This window comes from Desmodus rotundus, chromosome 10, assembly GCF_022682495.2.
Source record: "Desmodus rotundus isolate HL8 chromosome 10, HLdesRot8A.1, whole genome shotgun sequence".
Classification (NCBI taxonomy): domain Eukaryota; kingdom Metazoa; phylum Chordata; class Mammalia; order Chiroptera; family Phyllostomidae; genus Desmodus; species Desmodus rotundus.
Window position 1 is genome coordinate 102,466,993 of NC_071396.1, and position 19,285 is coordinate 102,486,277.

Genomic DNA, 19,285 nt, shown 5'->3' on the forward strand with positions numbered 1-19,285 from the left:
CGAGAGACACAACTGCCAGGTGCTGAGAGATGAGCGCTTATAAACTCCGCCCTTCCCGTGGCCAGTAGAGAGCTGGCTTGCGGGCCTCCTGGAGTCAGTTTTAACAGTTGTAATGGGGGGGGCACATATTATTATGCAAAAGAACCCAAGATCTCAGGCTGTGCTGCCCCAGATATGAAAACGCTGTTGCAAGAAGGTTTGGATTATCTGCTTACATTTCTCTGTTTAAAAATTTTTTGCTGGAGACCTACTCTGTGCCCTGCCTGTCACTGGGTACCTGGCCATGCAAATTTTTAGGCTGCTGTATCCCTGTTCTTGCACCGCCTGCTTGGCGACTAGGCTGAACTTAGATTAACTGTGAAGTTTCGTACCACAGTTAGCACACGAACCTACACGGGTGATGTGTTTGCATAGGCTTACGGCACATGCGCACCAGTACAAGTAAAACTGGGAGAGTCTGAATACGATCAGCAGATGCCACCGTTGTCAATATCTTGGAGATACACCAGAGCTTGGCACAGTGTGACCAGCCGGGGGGACCTGGGCAAAGTGTATGTATGGCGAGCTCTCTATTATTTCTCACGGTGCATATGCGTGTACTATTATCTCCTAAACATTTCGATCAAAGAGAGGTATAAAGCCACTTGTAGGCAGCCCTCAATATTTCTTTACTACAGGGAGAAAGAACACATGTATTAAGAAGGTAAATAAACAAAGTAAAGAGGTTAATACTTACTAAATGTTAACAGCATAATAGGGACTCCGCTGAGCATTTTCCATGCAAGACTTCAGTCCTCACAACACTCTATGAGGTATTATTTTTTATTATTATATCTGTTTTTGATGAGGAAACTGGGACTGAGAGAGTTTAGGTATCATTTCCCAGGGTCACAGGGTCAGAAAGCAGCAGGGCAGGAACTAAACTCAGATCTGGAACCCGCTACACTATCCAAAGAATGTAGCCAGGAATGCTGGAAGGAGAAATCATAGGTAGGGACAAGGAAAGCACTTCGAGGGAGGTGCAATTTGAAGGACTGCCCTGCAGGACCTGGGCCTCAAAGGACCAGAAGAGCTGAGCTAGCAACAAGCTGAACGAGGGTATTTTGGACAAGAAGATGGAACACATACCACATGTCTGAGAAAACGCTTTGTTTTCCAGGTAAGGAAACCAATGGGTATGTCTGCTTTGCCTGTCAGAGGTAGAAGGGAGCAATATTGTGGAAGGTCTTGAATACTCAGGGAATATGGTAAGATCTTCTTGGATCTACATTAGCATGGTCACTGGTGAGGCCAAGGTTGTATGTGAATCACCAACATTCACAAGGGAACCCAAGTACAAGGAATGGGATGCTCTAGCACAAACTAACTCATTCCTGGGACCAAGAGAGCAATGAGAAGCATTTTCCTCGTGGCAAGCTGGTATGTGAGGGGAGCCACAGAGTACACTTATGCCAGTGAAAGCCATGAAGTGGTTGAGACCCATCATCCTAGGTTCATACCTGACTATACCTGGAATTTAACCTAGGTCAATGTGGCTACTTACTCAATTATCAAGTGCCTATCATGTGGTCAGCACTATCCAAGGACTTGGGATACATTAGGGACCAAAATATAGTGGCCAAATTCCCTACCACCATGGAGCTCCCCTTCTACGCTTAGTACTTATCTCCAATCAGAAAGGTTCTTAACTATCAGAACCTAAGAACACATTCCCATACTGTACACTTGAGACCTCATGACCCCAGAGAGAAACACAAGTCTCTCTGGGTCAGGGCTGGGCAGCTATGCTGAAGGACAGGCGCGGCACTTCTGACCTAAGAGTGAGGATGATCTTACCCCAGTGTGGCTGCAGGGAAACTTAAGATGGGCAGCTTCTCAGGTCTTGCCTCTGAGTTGGATCAGAAAAGGGAGATCAAAACCAAGGTGAAGGATTGGCTATGTATCCTTGAAGATGATTCAAGTTAACCTTGGATACCCTCTCTGTTTTCCACTCCCAAACTGGGATTAACTTTGGCATCTTCCATAAATGTACAAGAATTGGGGGCTTTCCAATCCAAACCTGAGTAAGTACTATTTCCAGATAAATCCGAACAAGATGGCCTTGCACTGTAAAAGCGGGAGAGGAAGACAGTCAGTAAGTAACCTGGAGACATGCACAGGCAGGAGATATTCCACAATACAGCCTGGTGCGTATAATGCAGAATTAGAAATAAGGAGTTTTTTCCAGCATGCTAAAAGCAATACGCAGATGAAGAGAAAATACTAAAAGATAAGCTGCGGGTCACTGTCTCCACAAAAGGCACCTAAAGGTAAGTGAATAAGGCAAGAGTCAGGAATGGGCTAAGCTACTAAACATTGCCCCCCACCAGGGACTGTTAATCATTGCAAGATTTTAAGTTCCCACCAGCCTCCAATGTCTGAGAATAAATATTTAAAATGCCTTTTGACATGGTTATGAAAAGATTCACTAATCTTTCTTTTCTTGAACAGTATTATAAAAAGTTTGATTTAGTTCCCAGTGACTCCCCACCCTCTCCTTGCAATGCTTTTATGCCACTTTTCAAGGATCTTTAGCCATTTGCTGTAGATTTGGCTCTACTGCATATTGCATGTTAAGAAACACAGACATCTCCTGCAGTTCAACAGTGAGTTTTTCAATGGGTGAGAGAATGTCCTCGCTCTCCCTCTGGCAAAATGTTCTTGCTTTAGTCACGGGGAAATGAATGCCACAGATACAGAGATGTATCTCTAACTTCAGGCTGCACAGAACTGCTCTGGAATGTACAACTTTCATTCACATTTCTGGTCGTCCCTTGAGCGAGAGGTCAGCTCTGCGACTGAGCACGGCAAAGTGAGAAAGGGACCTACTACCTGCAGAATGCAGGCTTTCTAAGAAGTCATGTTCACGGTTCCAAGATAATAGTCGTGCCACCAAACAAACACTCCGGACCTGGAGTGAACTGCTGGTGAGCTGGGTGTGCATTCCTGAATGTGTGAGTGTGTATGAGTATGTGAGCAAGGGTCCCATAAGAACTCCAACAGAGACAAGAATGTGCACAGGACAGGCGACCTTGGTCCCAGAGATGGCCCATTGGATTTAGCTGCATTGCCAGTGAACAAGGGAGCCTGCTGGTCCCCCCCACCCCCCGGTCCTCGATCTCAAAATTCAGTTCAGGGCACAAGCTGAGGAGGACAAAGTGCTGTGTCTAAAACTAACACCGTCAATAGCCCCCTCTTCTTCGCTACTTTACACTCCCCCTAACCTCTAATAATTAATTTGCCCAATGGAAAGCTCAATATGGGTAACCACTGTAAAAAGGCACTTTGCTGGGTTAGGAAGAGCACTTCAGGAATAGAAAAGGAAATGCTGTATTTATGGACAGGCAAAAATTAATACTGTAACTGAATTTTGCATTAGTACCTGACCGAACCACCTCCATAAACTTATCTCGGGCTCTGCTGTCACTGGCACGCGCTGGGCAAAGTGGCGCGTGTTCAACAGCCACGTAGGATAGACCTGGCTCCCGTGCAAAAAGCAAAGTGTAAGTGGGGCTTTATGTGTCAGGCTGGCCAGTGGGGCAGGACAATCTGCTCAGCAAAAAGCCACCTCAGCCCTGGAGATTTTTAGATTGGCTATTTTAGGGTGGGACCGTTAGAAATCAGTGTGTTAAATTTGGACTTTCTCACAGAGAGTTTAGTAAGTTTGAATGCATTTGGGAATATTTTGTTTTCTCGGGAGTGTGTCTAGTCTTCTATGAAAACAATGCCGGGTTCTACTACAAAATTGGAAGAAGGGCAAACACATGATATAGTAAAAATAATTGATAAATAACTCGCCTTATGTATTTATTTACAAAATAGAACCTTGGCGATACACAGCATCAAGTCAAAGCCCATTGGAACCCTTTAAAGTTAAAAGTACAATAAATTCATATATCACACACATCATTTGTGCATTAATTATCCCCAGGAATTTAATTCCATCTCTTTAAAATGTACTCCCCAAATCAGTCACCGGGTAAAACAAATACACTCCCTAGCAGTATTTTCTTAGACTCTTTTATGCTTCGTGGTCTAAGCAAAACAGAAGAAAACACACATCTGGTCAAAACATCTCCCAGCATAGCAAAACCTGCTCTGTCTCCTCTCTCCAGCACCACCGAGTGAATTCTACGAGTCCTTCAGACCCACGAAACCGTCCATTCATACTGTGAATTCTGATTAAAGCCAGCACTTACCATTTTCAAAGTGCCCCCCAAAATGACTAAAAAGAATGTTTTGCTTTCGCTTTAAGGGCTAGCCCCTAAACATTTGTTTGAAAACCCTTCTGAAGAGTGGCATTGCCCAATAAAACACATGCAGTGGACAGGCTATCGGGTTCCTTTTTCCAGCTGTCCAGGATCCCATTAGTGCCTCTTACTTCTATCTGTCTTTTGCTATAATTAGGACGGCTTAGGGTTTATCTGGGCCTTTTTTCAAAACCAGATTTCCTTCCCAGCAGCAGCAGCTGTCATTCACAAGTGCCCGGCGGTCCTGTGGTACAGCAATCGGGAACGGGAAGTGAAGGCACACACACACACACACAAATACCTTTTACCTTGTAATTTTTCAAAAGAGAAATCTTACCTGAGGATGAGCACTCTGGTCTGGAGCCCAGCTTGTTTCCAAGAGGTTATTACCCTGCACCCCTTCTCCCTCCAAGTCCGAGCCCCCTTGTGGGGGGAGTGCGCCTGGTGGAGTCTGCAGCATTTTTGCCTCTTGCTCTGCGTGGGTTAGAATAGCACCTTCGGGACAGAACTGGGAATTCAAATCAGGAGCTTCTGCTGTGGCACCAGGACTCCCCTCTCTCTCGCCCTGCGTCAGTGGGTGCTCAGCAGGTTCTGTGGGACGGGGGCGGTGAAGGGTGCCGTCGGTGGCACTGTCTTTCAGGCTGGGCTTCAGCTTCTTGGGTTTTCCCTTCATTCCTGGCCGCCTCGCCCTGCCAGGTTTCTCTGAGTAACTCTTGCTCCATGAATCCGTTTCCCCTACTCTTTCCTCGGCCACCATCTCCAAACACTGGTTCATCCCTGACGTTTCTAACTCACCAGACAAGCACTTCACCTCTCTCTCTGTCACTGCTTTATCCACGGTTAGTGGCTCGTCACTGGCGAATTCCTTTCCTGCTGGGTGGCTGTCTCTGGTTTCTCCCTGAATTCCTGGATAATCATTTTCAGCAGAAGCAGTGGGTCGTTTATATCTCCCCTGATCTGTCACCGCAGACGTCCCATCCTGGTGAGATCCCAAAGCCACAGTCACCCCTGTCTGTGGGCACGGGGGGCCATGGGGGGAGGCTCGGTGATGCCTTACCCTCACTTCTTGGGATTGTGAGTGATCACCAGAGAAGCCAGCACAGGCCTCCATCGGTCCAGTGTCATCTGACACCCGAGGCCCACGACCCATTTCACTGAGCAAAGGCTCACACTCCCCCAGGCCATACTTGCTGAATTCCATCTCTTCGTCATCGCTTTCTAATAAAAAAACACGCTCAGTCCCCTCCAGGTTCCTTTGCCAAATTGCATTAGAGTAGTCCGTCATAACATCGGAACATTCCAGATACTCCAGGTCATCATCTGAAAACTCCTCAGTGTAGGTTAGGGTTATCTCTGGGCAAAGTTCATAGTCACTGTCAGAGTCGTCGCTGGAAACCTGTGAGCTGATTTGCTCATTGACAGTGGCCCTGTCACCTGGGTAAATGGATGTGGCTGCCTCCGACAGCGGTAGGCTGACACTAATGTACTTCTGTGCTTTGGGATTTTGAGGACTAGAGTGCAAGTCTTCATCGTTGTTTAATGCACCGTCCGCTAACTCTGATAATGTGGACTGCAACGTCCCATGGCAATATACATCTCGTTTGTCGGGAATATTACTTGAATTAGGAAAAAGCAGCCCATCTGCAATTGCCTCTGTGCCATTCAGATCACAAGCCTCTTCCATTTGCCTTGTTCCTTTAGCGTCCAGGGGATTTTCAGAACTGTATGGGTTCATATCATTGCTGGCCAGTAACTGGAGTGAGCACAAAGGGTTAAATTTGGAGGAGGAGGAATCAGCTGACATGAGAGTCCCCAAGGAGAGACTCTCCTCTTCCTTAGAAGGAGGTTCTTTCTCTTCCACTTGATTTGTGCTTTTCTGCCCAGAGGTCTGTGGGTCACGGTTCCAACCCGTGGCCCCATCCTCTGTGGGGTTAGAAGCAAGCTGTGAGTTCTCTGACGAGCACTCGACTTCAATGGAAGCAGAACAGCAGATCATCCCAAAACAGTTTTTAGCAGAAATCTGGTAAACAGCAGTGTCATTTTGGGTACAGCTAGAATGAAGAGAACAGACAGGTAAGTTTGCCACGTTTGGACATGCATGCTGACATTTCTCACATCAGGGCACACACAGGAAACAGACGTGACTTTTACTGCACACCAGGGACATCTGGGGTCTCCCTGGAAAGGGGTTTGTGGTCAGAGGCAACTGGCTTCTGAATTCCATCTATCCCCATTCTGCTCAGAAACCTGGGAAGCTCAGCATTGTCCCTTAAGACTTCCCATAATCTCTCCCCAAACTGATAATGCAAGAACTGCTTAGAGGAATGGAGCAATGTTTTATATTCTAGTCTCTTCCCTCCCTCTATTTTAAGACCTGTTTATGCTATGGGAATTTGAAAAAGCATTATCTCCTGGATAATGCAAAGGCTCCAGGAGCTGAGACTTTGTACCCGAGGAACCGAAGTATTCTACCTCATAGAGTGGCACAGCACAAGCAATTACTCTCTAAGACCATGCTAAGAAGGTCTGGTTCTTGCCAGGAGACTGTAAGGATAATACCATATACTAGGTTCACGGGTATGAAGAAGAGTGTGCCGTTTCCTCTTTAATTTAACATGATGTTAAATCCAAACCACAGCCAGTGAGCCCCTCTGGCTGGAAACCCCTGTCCACATGCTGTCCTGACTTATGTAAACCAAGCCAGGCATTCGGCTTTGGTCCAGCAGGGAAGGAACTGAATCCTGGGTCATGGCCAAGCCTGCTGTCCCCGCTCCAGCCGGTGCTCCTGCTGCCCCTCCCTTTATTGACGAGTACCCTGGAGCCTTGAGCCTGACCTGCTTTGCTGACCTTTCCCACTAGAATCCTTCCCCAGGCTCTGCAGTCCCAATAAAAACGTGTTACACTTGCTTTATAATTTGCAGTCTTGTTGATCTTGTTTGACATCACGGGAATTGTAACATCACTGATCTCACTCTGCGTATTGCCCAGTACAGAAATCAACAACCACATTCAGAAGGCAGGAGCTGGGAGTCTGGCTTTAACTTAGAGGCTATGCTGAGTGAGACCTTTATTGACTGATCTGTGTAAAATGCACACAAACATCTAACCCAGGAGGTTCAGTGTTAGACAAACGTGTGCCGAATTATGTCCTATTTCCTGATGTGTTAAGAGCTGAGGAAGGGTCAAGGGTGCGTGAGACATCCTGTCCGGCCCTGAAACGACTAAAAATCCACTGAGGGAGAAAACATGACTTTCTTAGAGAACTTTGTAGGTCAGTTTTGTGCTAAGTTATCTGACACAAACTGGAAGAGCCAGGAAGTCCAGAGAAGGGACTTCCGTGGTAGCTGCTGAAATGGTGTGAATAGGGTTGGGGTTTAGAATCTTTGCAAGATGCTGGCAGAGGGATGTGCGTGGCCCACAGTGAGTTGACAGGAATGTAAAACCAGCCAGCAAGGAATTCCCTGAACAATTAATTGAGTTCCCTCCTTAGTGTCTTTCCTTTTGGCTGAGGGAAGCAGCAACATTCCTCCAGCCTGCCGTGAAAGTCTTGTCTGAATACTCCAGGTTCTTTCCAAAGTAATCATTCCATGTTAAAGGAAAAGAGCTCCACGCGACCGAAAGTGAGTGGAGCAGCTTCTGAGCTCGAACCTCCCGGACCGCTCTAAACCAGAGGTCCTCCAACTTTTCAGCAGTCGGGCCCCTTTGCACTCTCAAAACTAACTGAGGACTCCAAAGAATGATTGTTTGTAGGTGTTATGTCTGTCAATATATACCATGTTAAAACTGAGGGAAATGGAAAACATTTATTTATTCCTTTAAAATAACAGAAATAAACTCATTACATGTTAAAATATAACATATTTTTTGTGAAAAATACCTCTATTTTTCCAGAACAAAGTAAAACTTCATAAGAGTGGCATTGCTTTACTTTTTTAAATATATCTTTACTATCTGGCTTAATAGAAGGCAGATGGGTTTTTGTATCTGCTTCTGCATTCAATGTGATGCAATCCATTGTTTTGGCTGAAGTATCTGAGGGAAATCTGGCCTTACACAGGTATGTAGTTGGGAAAAGAAAGAATATTTTAATAGCCTTTCCATATAATTGCCGATAATCTTCTCTGACACTATTCAAAGATTAGTTGCAGTGCGGAATTTGAAGCCGTGTCAATGTACTTTTCATACTTGTTATGTAAAATCCACTGGTTTTTACATGCCCAGTATGTAAAACTTTGGAAAAACTTGGTTCATGAGATCCTCCAAATGTTAATACATTTCATTATACAATGTTTTTTAATCACATTTATGAATACTACTACTGCTCTTATCAGAATAATTTTGAAGTGTTGGAAAGCTGCCAAATTTCTGATGAAGGATGCACATTTTCCAAATTTCCAGTTAGGTGAATGATAAGAATATCAGTTTATCATAACAATGTAAGTCAACTCCATGTTAAGTTGTATGGTAGAAGCAGAAGGGCAAGGACATCAACAAAATAGCAGAGTGAGGACTTCTGGAAATTTTCTCCTCTGTAAAAGCAACAAAAACATTGGCAAAAGTTGTGTCAATCAACTTTTTCAAAATTCTGAAAATTAACCACAGGCAATGCAAGAAGCATTTATTCATGATGGGTCCAAATAGAGTTGGAGCAATTCCAAAGCCCCCATCCTGGGGAACGGTGGTTATCTGGCCTATCTGGAAGTTCACTGAAAGATCTCACTTACAAGATTATCTTTCTGTGATCTGACTCAGAGCCCACCAGGTGTGAACATTTTCCCTGCGGGTATTTGTCAAAAAACAATTCAGAGACAATTGTTTAACATGGTGGCTGCCTGAGGCAGGGTGTAACTAGCACAAACAATAGGCTAACCAAAAAGATTAAAAGAGAAATCTAGGCAGTGAGATGTCCAAGGGGGCACTGAAAAGCTCCAGCATATTCCGGAAATATAGAAGACCATCCACATGTGTAAGGCTGTGAGCACATCCAGAGCTGTGCACATGTTCAGGAAGGACCTGAGATACATTAAATTCTCACCTCCAACCAATCTTAAGGCTCTGTGCTAGCAGGAAGTGAAGGCTAAGGCAGAGCAGTCAACGGCCTGGCTGTGTTGAAGGCATGCATGCCCACCATGTGCCTAGATGCCCTCAGCAAAAACTAGGAGACTTACTAGGTTCTAGGCATCTAAGGAAACCTCTGTCCAATCACTCGCTGACCACTAAGCAAACTGGGCGGAAACTTTAGTGGCCACAAACAACGGAGAATAATGATTTTAAAGAATTAGTTCAGAAAAGTCATTAAACATACAAACCCCACAAAACCCTGGGAAGTGGAGAGAATCTGAGTTCCAGAGTTGCTACCTTATATTGTTTAAAATGTTCAGTTTTCACAAGGAGATGATGAGACATGCAAAGAAAGAATAAAGTGTGGTCCATATATACGCAGGGAAAAAAAGTGGCCAATAGAAATTGTCCCCAAATCGTTGCTAGATAACGATTTTAAATTAGCTATTTTGAGTATGTTCAAGGAACTGAAAGAAAACAGATCTAAAGAATTAAAGTATGAGAATGATGTGTCAATAAAGACATAAAAATTATACATAAGAACCAAATAGAAATGTTAAAGTTGGAAAGTATAACTGAAGTAAAAACTTAATGAGAGGGCTGAACAGCAGACTTGAGCAGACAGTAAAGAAACAGTGAACTTGAAGATGATCGCCTGAGATTATCCAGTCTTAGGAACAGGGAGAAGAATGGAGGAAAGCCAACAGAGAAGTCTCAGAGACCTGTGGGACACCTGCAAGCTTACAACATATGCATAATGGCAGTCCGGGAATACAGAGAACAGGACTGCAATGATAGCTTGAAAACTTAGATTTTAAAAATATTGAGAAATAATTGCCCAGTAACATTATAGTCGTTTCAGGTGCACACAATAATGATTTGGTAATTATATAGGTTGTGAAATGATCACCACAGTAAATGTAGTTACCAACCATTGCCACCCATGGTTACACATTTTTGTCTCGTGATGAGAACTTTCAAGGTCTACTCTTTTAGCATCTTTCAGAGATACAATAGAGTATCTAGTCCCCATGCTGTACATTACATCCCCAAGACTGGTTTACTTTATAACTGGAAGTTTGTACCTTCTGGCAAGCTTGGATTTTTATCATTGGCAGCACAGACACAGTTTTCGTTAAAGTGGCAGCTCCACATTGTTCATCTTTTGAGAAAGTGTTTGCCAAATACCCAAGGCTGAATAACCGTCATTTGTCCATTGTTATCTCAAGTAAAAGTTACACTCCTTGAAAAACGTGGCTAGTTTAGCTTGCGACGTAAACAGCCATACAGGTGCTTTTTCACAGGATGACGGCACTCCAAGGACAGCCAGCACACCTCCCATTTCAATACACAGTAATTACAAGGGCTTTTACTGACTTGTCAAGATTTGATAAAATCAGCCATTTTTACTTGATGCATCAAGAACATTATTAAGGAAGGTTTTCTGGGTTTGACTTTGTTTTGAACTGTGACTGGTAAGGAATTCTATGACACCCAGCATAGTTCGGGACCACAGACTAAAGCATGCCTGGATTGATGCTCCGACGTCAACAGTTTTATCATCAGTGTACACGTGCAAGAGGCTAATAACGTTTCAGTACTTTTGAGACAACAGTGTTGACCTTGTGGACCCTCTGAAAGGGACCCCCCAGGTATCCGTGGTCCACCCTTTGAGAACCGCCCATTAAAGCTCCTCCCCAGGGGAAGCTGTAACGTGCTCTCCGCATTCTCTCACAGCAGAACGCCTGGCCGAGAAGGGATGTTGGACTCTGGAAGGTGGCACTAGCAGGGACGGCTGACGGTTGTGTCCCACACAGTCATTGACGTGCTCCCTTGGGCAGATGACTTAATCTCCTTGGCTCTTGATTTCCTGATTCAGAAAGAAGAAGATGACGTATGTCTGGGTTCCACCCCTGGACATTCTGATTCGATGCTGGATACATGAGCCGACCTGACTTAACTGTGGGCAGGAGGAGACTGGTTTCACCAATCCTGGGAGCGAAGAGGGCAGGGGGCTCATCCTAGGGATTCCTCGGGATCCTGCCAGTTTAGCATGGTTTGTGTCATGGGAACAAGGGTTATAAATGTGGGTGAGAATTAAGAGCACAGGGCAAATAGCCACAGGGCAAATAGCCAAGGACTAGTAACCCTATAAAATAGGAATATGAAGACAAGGGGTTGGGGAACAGAACACAAATGCAAAAAGAAAACAAGGAATCACTTTTCTCTCTAGCAACCAGAACAACAGACCTATGGAAATAGATATACTTTTTTTAAATTAAGATTTTATTTATTTATTTTTAGAGAGAGGGGAAGGGAAGGACAAAGAGAGGGAGAGACACATCAGTGTGTGGTTGCATCTCAAAGGCCCCCTACTGGGGACTCGGCCTGCAACCCAGGCATGTGCCCTGGGTGGGAATTGAACCTGCAACCCTTTTGTTCACAGGCCTGCACTCAATCCACTGAGCTACACCAGCCAGGGCTAGATATACTTTTAAATCCCTACATTTTGACCATCATCATAATACCCCGAGGGTGTTGTATTTTCACATGCATTATTTCATATATCTATTCACGATTCCACTGGCACAAATCAAATAAAATTGGTTACTCCTGTGTGGACTGAAAAGTGGATTCCCCAGCTCACGTTGCTCTTCTTCCTTTTGTCTCCTGAAGGTCCTTTCTCTGCTTCCCAGAAACCTCTCCCAACAATATTAAAATTGAGGAGACTCAAGCTATGCAATGTGACCGGGATCCCTGAAGACAGAGTTCACAGGAGAGGAAGCTGAAGCTATTGGCTGGAGGTAAGATTTGGACTCCTCTCTGGGTTTCAGATATTATTCTATTTTATTATGTATTCCACTTTCCAGTGGAAGAAAGCAAGATCTGGGAGGGAATGTTTGCTGTCTTCAACCATGGAGCCAGGAATGCAGGAGTGAAGAGGCCTCTGCAGTTCCCCCTTTCCCTCCCTACCCCACCCCCATGTGGCTGTGAATTCTCTGAGCCTAGCCTTCTCATGCACCAGGGAGGGGGACGAGGGCTCAGCTCAATAAATACCGATGTGATGACATCCATGTCCTTACCACAGCCATAGCACCAGGTGAAGGTCACTATTCTCTTACACCAAGTGTATTTATTGCTTGCCTAACTACTGCTATCAACTTTATTAATTGAGTTATTCAGAATAACTAAAGGAATAGGAAAGGCTTAGGTTTTTCATGCCCCAAAGCTTTGTTGGTTACCAAAATGGGAGAATTCTAATGCTAGAAACACACAGAATTTCTGGATCACATTTTCTACAAGAAACTAGATGCATTTCAAAATGGATGAGAAGATTCCTCATTTACCTACCAATTTATTCAGGTGTTTAGCCAGTAAAACAGATGTAGTGACCCCCACATCTGAAGAGCTAGAAGGGGCCTTGAGCTGGGCCGCTCTGGGGCCTCTCTGCCTCTCACCCTCGCTGTGCTCTTCCCCTGCTCTGCTCTATATCGGGGGACTGACCCCTCCATGCATCTCCAGGCTGCCAGGACCACTGGCTTCCTGCTGCATGTGACCAGACAGACGTAGGAGATGGGAGGGCGGGAGGAAGGGAGAAGCCAGCCTCATGTGGCATTTCTAGTAGGCTCCCCCTCTTCAGTAGCTCGAGGTCCCACATGACAGGCCCACCAAGGTTCTAGCCTCTGCCCTGTGACTAGTGACCCAGAACTAGGAGTGCTGCTATGTCCCTTCCTCCCTGCAGCCTGGGATGTGGTGTCTTCCTACTGATGCTAATCTCGGGGTGACCTCACTGGGGGAGTGGTGAGCTGAAAGGATAGGCAACTGCACTATTTACTGTTGACACAGGGCACTTCAGAGAGTGAAAAGAGACACAATTAGTTCTTACATCAAGAGCACAGGTAGAAACTATGGCCACACAGGGGAAACTGAGGCTGACCCAGGCAAATCAGGAGGCATGGTCAGTCTCCCCCAGGAAGTGGGCAGGGCCTGGATGGTGGAAGATTTTTCTTCCCACAGTGGGGGTTAGACCTTACGCTCCAGTTCACTGGGAAGCAGGTCAGCGCAGCCATAGTGGTGGCGGGGGGTGGGGGGTCCTCTGGGAGACTCTCGCCACACCTGCATGCTGTATGGGGTAGCTAATGAGGCCTGTGGCCTCTGCTTGAGCAGAAACACCCCAATGTCCCACATATCCTGTGGGCCCTCCAACTGGATAAGCCACGCACACTGTAGGGGGTGTGCAAAGGGACAAAGGAAATTCCCCTAGGGGAGCTGCTGATTTTGCCATTGAATCCCAAAAGGCACAGTTGAGGCAGGGAGTGGTTCAGGCAGGGAGGGGGCAGATCCAAGAGGCCCGGATCTTCAGGGAATGAAGCCAGCAGCTTGGAACTTGAGCCCAGCAGGGAAGGATTAAACTTTGGCTGGGTAGGGAGTAAGGGAGGGCGTCCTGGGCTGATGTACCAGGGCTGGAACCAGCAGGTCATGTGTAAGGGACAGCAAAGAAACAAGCTGGCGTGGGCAGTCACAGAAGGCGGAGCTGGTAGGTGAAGGCCTGGAGGACAGGGGCTCTGGGCTCAGAGGCACCGAGTTCTGCTCAGGAGCTCGGCAAGTGAGCCAACTGCAGGGGCAGTTGACCTTTCCTCTTGGCCCCAGTGCGATTCTGATCAGCTTGGAGAGGCAGACTGCAAGGCCAGCGTGGCCTAGTGGTTAAGGGACATAGTTCACATGCTCCCCATCTAATGTGCAACACTGGACAAGCTACCAAATGGCTCGGGATAGAACTATACCTCCACCAGAGGTGACATGAGAATTCGGAGAATTAATTCCTATGAAGTGCTCAGAGCAGGGCCTGGCACTCAGTAAGCACGAAATCAGTAGTTCCCAGCCCCGGCTGACCACTAGACTCACGTACGTGCTTTTTAAAATGACCGGTGCCAGAGGGTTTTCAGGGCAGAAACCGCTCTGTATGAGACTCTACTGGCGGATACACAGCATGATACCTCGACCCGACCCCACAGACGGTGCCACACCAACAGGGAACCCTGGTGTCAACCAAGGACTTCCGGTGATCGTGGTGTGTCAGCGGAGGCTCACCGATTGTAACAAATGTCCCACTCTGGTGGGCGACATTGATAGTGGGGGAGCCTCTATAGTGGGGGGTGAGGGGACCAGGGGGTTGTGTGCAAACTGTCCTTTCTGCTCAAGGTTATTGAGAACCTAAAACTGCTCTTAACAATGAAGTCTATTTAAAAAAGGGGAAAATCCCAGTGCCAGGGCCCCACCAAAAAAAGCAATTAAGCAGCACGGCGGGGTGAAGGACTTCACCATGGGCGGTGTTTAAGCTTCCCGGGTGACTCCAGTGCGCAGGCAGAGCTCTGAAGCACCGAGCTAAGTAGCTGTCAGCTCTTGCATGCATGTGGTGGGGGAGGTAGGGACCCCGGGCAATAAGGACAGAGGAGAGACCTTAGCCTTGGCAACTGCGGAAAATGGTTTCCTGACTCCACTTCAGTACAAAAGCGCTGAGGTTTTGACAGGTTTTTGAGCCTCTGGGAGCAATGCAGGCTGACCAGACATTTTTTAAACAAGAAATGAGCAGACTGGCTTCAGAAAGGAACACATTCTTTGGCATTATTTCTATCAGGCTTAGTTAACAGATGGTTGAAACACCAACCACCCCCACCCCCACCTCCTAGAAGGCCACCAAGCCAGCATAGTGTCCCAGACTGTCTCCAGGAGTCTCAAGGGACATTGTAACAATAGAAAAGCTCCTAGATTATATTGTAGGTCCATCTGTGGAAGACAGGGCATCTTGAAAGCGGGACAGAAAACAATGGGCCACTGGACACTGGCCCAGAGGACCCAGAGCTCTTTTGTAAAAGCAAGTTTGAAGTCTGCAGGACTAACGTGCTAATTCGTCAAGCCCTCCGCAAGCCCAAAACCAAACTTGATTTTCCTATCCAAACTTGCTTCTCCTCTCAAAAAATCCTTACAATGGGGCTTCCCCCTCATTCATGTGCCCATGAATCACCTGGGAGCTCATTAAAACTCAGAATCTGATTGGCCAGGTCAGGGCTGGGGACCAGGAGTCTGGCATTCTAACAAGCTCCCCTGGGCTGCCGCTGCTACTGATGTTCTAAATCAACTTCAAGTGGCAAGGTCTTCGAGTCGCTTCCTGCTCTGGGACTCCAAAGGTCTACGAAGAGAGAAAGTCCCTTTGTTAAAGTCTCAGAAAAAAATATCAGCTGTCACTGCACTTACTGCTCAATTTGAGCTGAGTTCCCAGTTCACCCTGCATGAGACTCTGTGGGTGTTCAGGTTGGTTTTGCTTTTTTTTAAAACACTAATTGCCCAACTCAGTCAGGGGGAATGCACAAAACCAGACCCAAGGACTCCTCTATTCAAAGCCACCTGGCAGGCAGGTCAGGGAAGAAACCCGTCACAATTTAATTGCTTCTCTGGGCCTGCTGCTCTGTCACCAGAGCCTCATGCTGGCTGTGTCCCTCTTTGTCATCTTCACCGAGCCTTCTCATTCTGCTTCTGCCTTGCTCCCATTTCCTGGTGCCTGCTGGGTGACAGGTGTGGTAACTAGCAGTGTGACGGGAAAGCAGGGAGCTAGCCCAGTGACTGGGAAAAGCAACCCCATGTTGGGGGGTGGCTGGTCAGGGCTGGCAAGGAGGACAAGTCTCCACCCTGCCGTAGCAGCAGGGTGGGGAACAGGAATGGCAAAGATAGAAGGAGGGGCATATGGTGGCTGGAAACTCAGGCTCCCTGGAACTCTATGGGTGACAGTGTGGCCTTCCCCTACATCCTGTGGGAAGCTGTTTAACATACTTCCTGACTTTGCAATCCCCTCAAAAAGTACAGCCTCTGCTGTGTCACTAGGATGACCGCTGCCGTTCACATCATTTCCCCAGGTTCAGGTGTCAGGTGGCCGCCCACGGTATGACCCTGCAGGGGAGGAAGAAGTTCTCTTTGCCCTCTTAGGATCCCTGGCTGGGTCTGACAATTAAATCGACAGGGACAGGTTAACGGGAGAAAGGCATACACATTTTATTGAATTTTTACATGTACAGGGGAGCTTTCACAAGGGAATGAAGACCTGAAGAAGTGAGCAGAGCAGGCAGCTTTTCAATCTTTCAGACAAAGAAACAGTATGTGAAGAATGGACAAGACAGCAGGGTTTGGGCTAGAGGTAGTAAATGGAGAAGAAGTAACTGGGAAGACCGGGGTTGGCTTAACAAGGCTTATTGGTACAGATTTACTGGCCCCAAATTCCCTGCCTCTGGTGATAAGAATGTCTTCCCTCCCTGGGAACAGGTTATGACCTGTTTCAGGGAAGAAAGCAGAGGTGGGCAGAGTGATCTTCTTGCGTCTGCCTTTTTTCTTTTTAATCATCACCCGAAGATATGTTTAAGGATTTTAGAGAGAGAGGAAGCAGGAGAAAAGAGAGGGAGAAATATTGATGTGTCAGAGAAACACTGATTGGTTGCCTCCTGTACGCCCCCAACCCAGTATTGAACCCATAACCCAAGCAGGCATGTTCCCTGACCAGGAATCGAACTGGTGACCTTTCAGTTTGCAGGATGATACCCAACACATTGAGCCACGTGGCCAGGGCACTTCTGCCATTTTTAAAGAATTCCTTCAACCAAAGATATTTAATATGCTAGGTGCTATATTTTGGGGTAGTGCATCCTGAACCCCAACAGCCCTTTCCCCTCCCCTCAGAGCAAGACTCGGTGAAGAATATAACCGAATGTGTTGTGGGACTAATTCATCCCACAAATCTGTAGTGAACACCCGCTGAGAGCCAGGCCCTGAGCTGGGTGCTAGGTGGACGGCAGGGAACAGATCAGACAAGTCTCTGATTCGATGGAATGCACGTGCCATCGGGGGAGACTCACAATGAACAAGAACACAACTGAATACACATCGTGACTGGAAACAACCCCAGTGTCTGTCACAGGTGAATGGAGTAACAGAATCTGGCCGGTCCAAGCGACGGAACAGTGAAACTCTGCCCAGCAGCAACGGGGCGCACCAGACAACATGGATGGTTCTCGAGAAAGTCACGTGGCGTGAAAGGAGCCAGACACACAATAGCATGTGCTCCATGATTTCATGTATATAAATTCTAGAAAAGACGAGACACTCATCCCCAGTGGCCAGAAGCAGCATGGCTGATGAGTGATGGCTGGCAGACAGCGGTAGGAAAGCAGGTTTGCCGAAATCTCACTGAAAAAAATCTTTTGAGGGTGATATTTATGTTCCCCGCCGTGCTGGCGGTGGTTTCATGGGTGCGCGCATGTGTCAAAGCCTAACCAAACTGAACCCTTCAAATACGTGCAGTTTGTTGTATGTCGATTATACCTACTAAGTCTGTTAAATATGTGTGTGTGTACAGACATACACACAATGCCGTGTGCTATGTGGAAAATACAGCAAGTTAAGAAGGGAAGGATACGTTGGAGTTAGGTGGTGCTACTTGAAACAGCTGGTTGGAGAAGGGCTCAGTGATAAGGTGATTTTGAGCAGAAACCAGAAGGAAGGAAGAGAACTAGCTATGGACCATCTGGGAAAGAGCATTCCCTAGATAGTAGAAGGAAGAACGTAAACCTTTGAGCTCTGTAACAGCTCAGAAGTGACTTAGTGGTTCAAGATCTGTTCTAAATAATTGCCCAAGCTTCACGTACAGTCTTGCATCCGTCCTGCCTACCCAGGTAGAGTCCATGCCTTTGGCCTGAGCCTAGCTTCTCAGCACCTATAGAAGCAGCAGCCACACTACACCAGCTCTGGAATCCGAATTCAGAGATCTGTTGGGCCCCATCTTCTCTGAAATGGGAAGGTAGCCTGATTCCGCTTTCAAATTCTCGTGACCGAGAGTGGCCATGTCTAACAAAACACAAGAGACCTCAGTGTAAAAAAAGATAACATTTACTTAGCATCTGCTGAGTGCCAGGCACAGTTCAAGAAAACCTTGCATGGATTATTCCAATCTTCACCCAACCCTGACTGGTAGATACTATTATTATTCCCAATCTATAGATACAGGACTGAAGCAGACAGAGGATAAGCAACATGCCCAGTTAACAAGTAGGGCCAAGACTTGAACCTATGCAGTATGAGTCTAAAGCCAGCCCTCTTAATTATCTACATAGAATCTCACAGATTGCTTCAAAATCTCTTGATTCTTAACCAGTAGGCCCCTCTGGGCACCTTCCATATTTGGGGCAATCCTATGGACTGAATTGTGTTTGCCTAACATTCATGTCGAAGCCATACCCCTCGATGTGATGGTGTTTGGAGATGGGGACTTTGGGATGAATTAGGTTTGGTGAGGTCATGTGAGTGGGGTCCTCACAATGGGATTAGTGGCCTTTTGTAAGAACAGATACCAGAGCACTTGCACCCCCCCCATGTGAGGATACAACAGGAAAACAGTTGTCTACAAGCCTGAGAGAGGGTCCTCACCAGAACCCCACCATGCTGGTACCCTGATCTCAGACTTCTACCCTCAAGAACCATGAGAAACCAATTTCTGTTATTTAAGCCCCCGAGCATGTGGTGTTTTTGAGCTGAGTGATACAGGCAGGATCAGGGGCACAGGTTGAGCCCATTCCTGGGTTCCTCTGGGGCTCAGGTGTGGTCTGCAAAAGGTCCTGGGAGGGTTCAGAGCATTAGCCCTCCCCACCCATGTATGGGGCTGATGTCTCAGGAGCTGAAGGGTTGAAGGTGCTGGAACTGGCCCAATCTCATAGTTTTCAGAAAAGGGAATGCTGACTGCATTTTGGAGATAGGGTGAGCAAGCCAGGCAACCCGAAGGGATAGAATCTGGAGGCAGGCAGAGAGGGCGCATGGGGTCCAAGGTAACCGGCAGTTCACAGAGAACTCTGAGACAGAGCCATGGGAAGATGGAGCAGGGAGGCGGAGGCAGGGGC

At 46.8% G+C, this 19,285-nt stretch overlaps 1 protein-coding gene across 5 annotated transcripts in view; it reads right to left on the bottom strand.

The window, feature by feature from the left end:
• ALPK2 (alpha kinase 2) overlaps positions 1-19,285 on the bottom strand; it is a 94,461-nt gene that overhangs the window by 50,360 nt on the left and 24,816 nt on the right. For all 5 annotated transcript variants that reach the window (XM_045187679.3, XM_045187680.3, XM_053912369.2 and 2 more), the window contains one exon: positions 4,627-6,340. In XM_045187679.3, the coding sequence (XP_045043614.2) occupies positions 4,627-6,340 (1,714 nt within the window). The remainder of the gene's footprint in view (positions 1-4,626; positions 6,341-19,285) is intronic.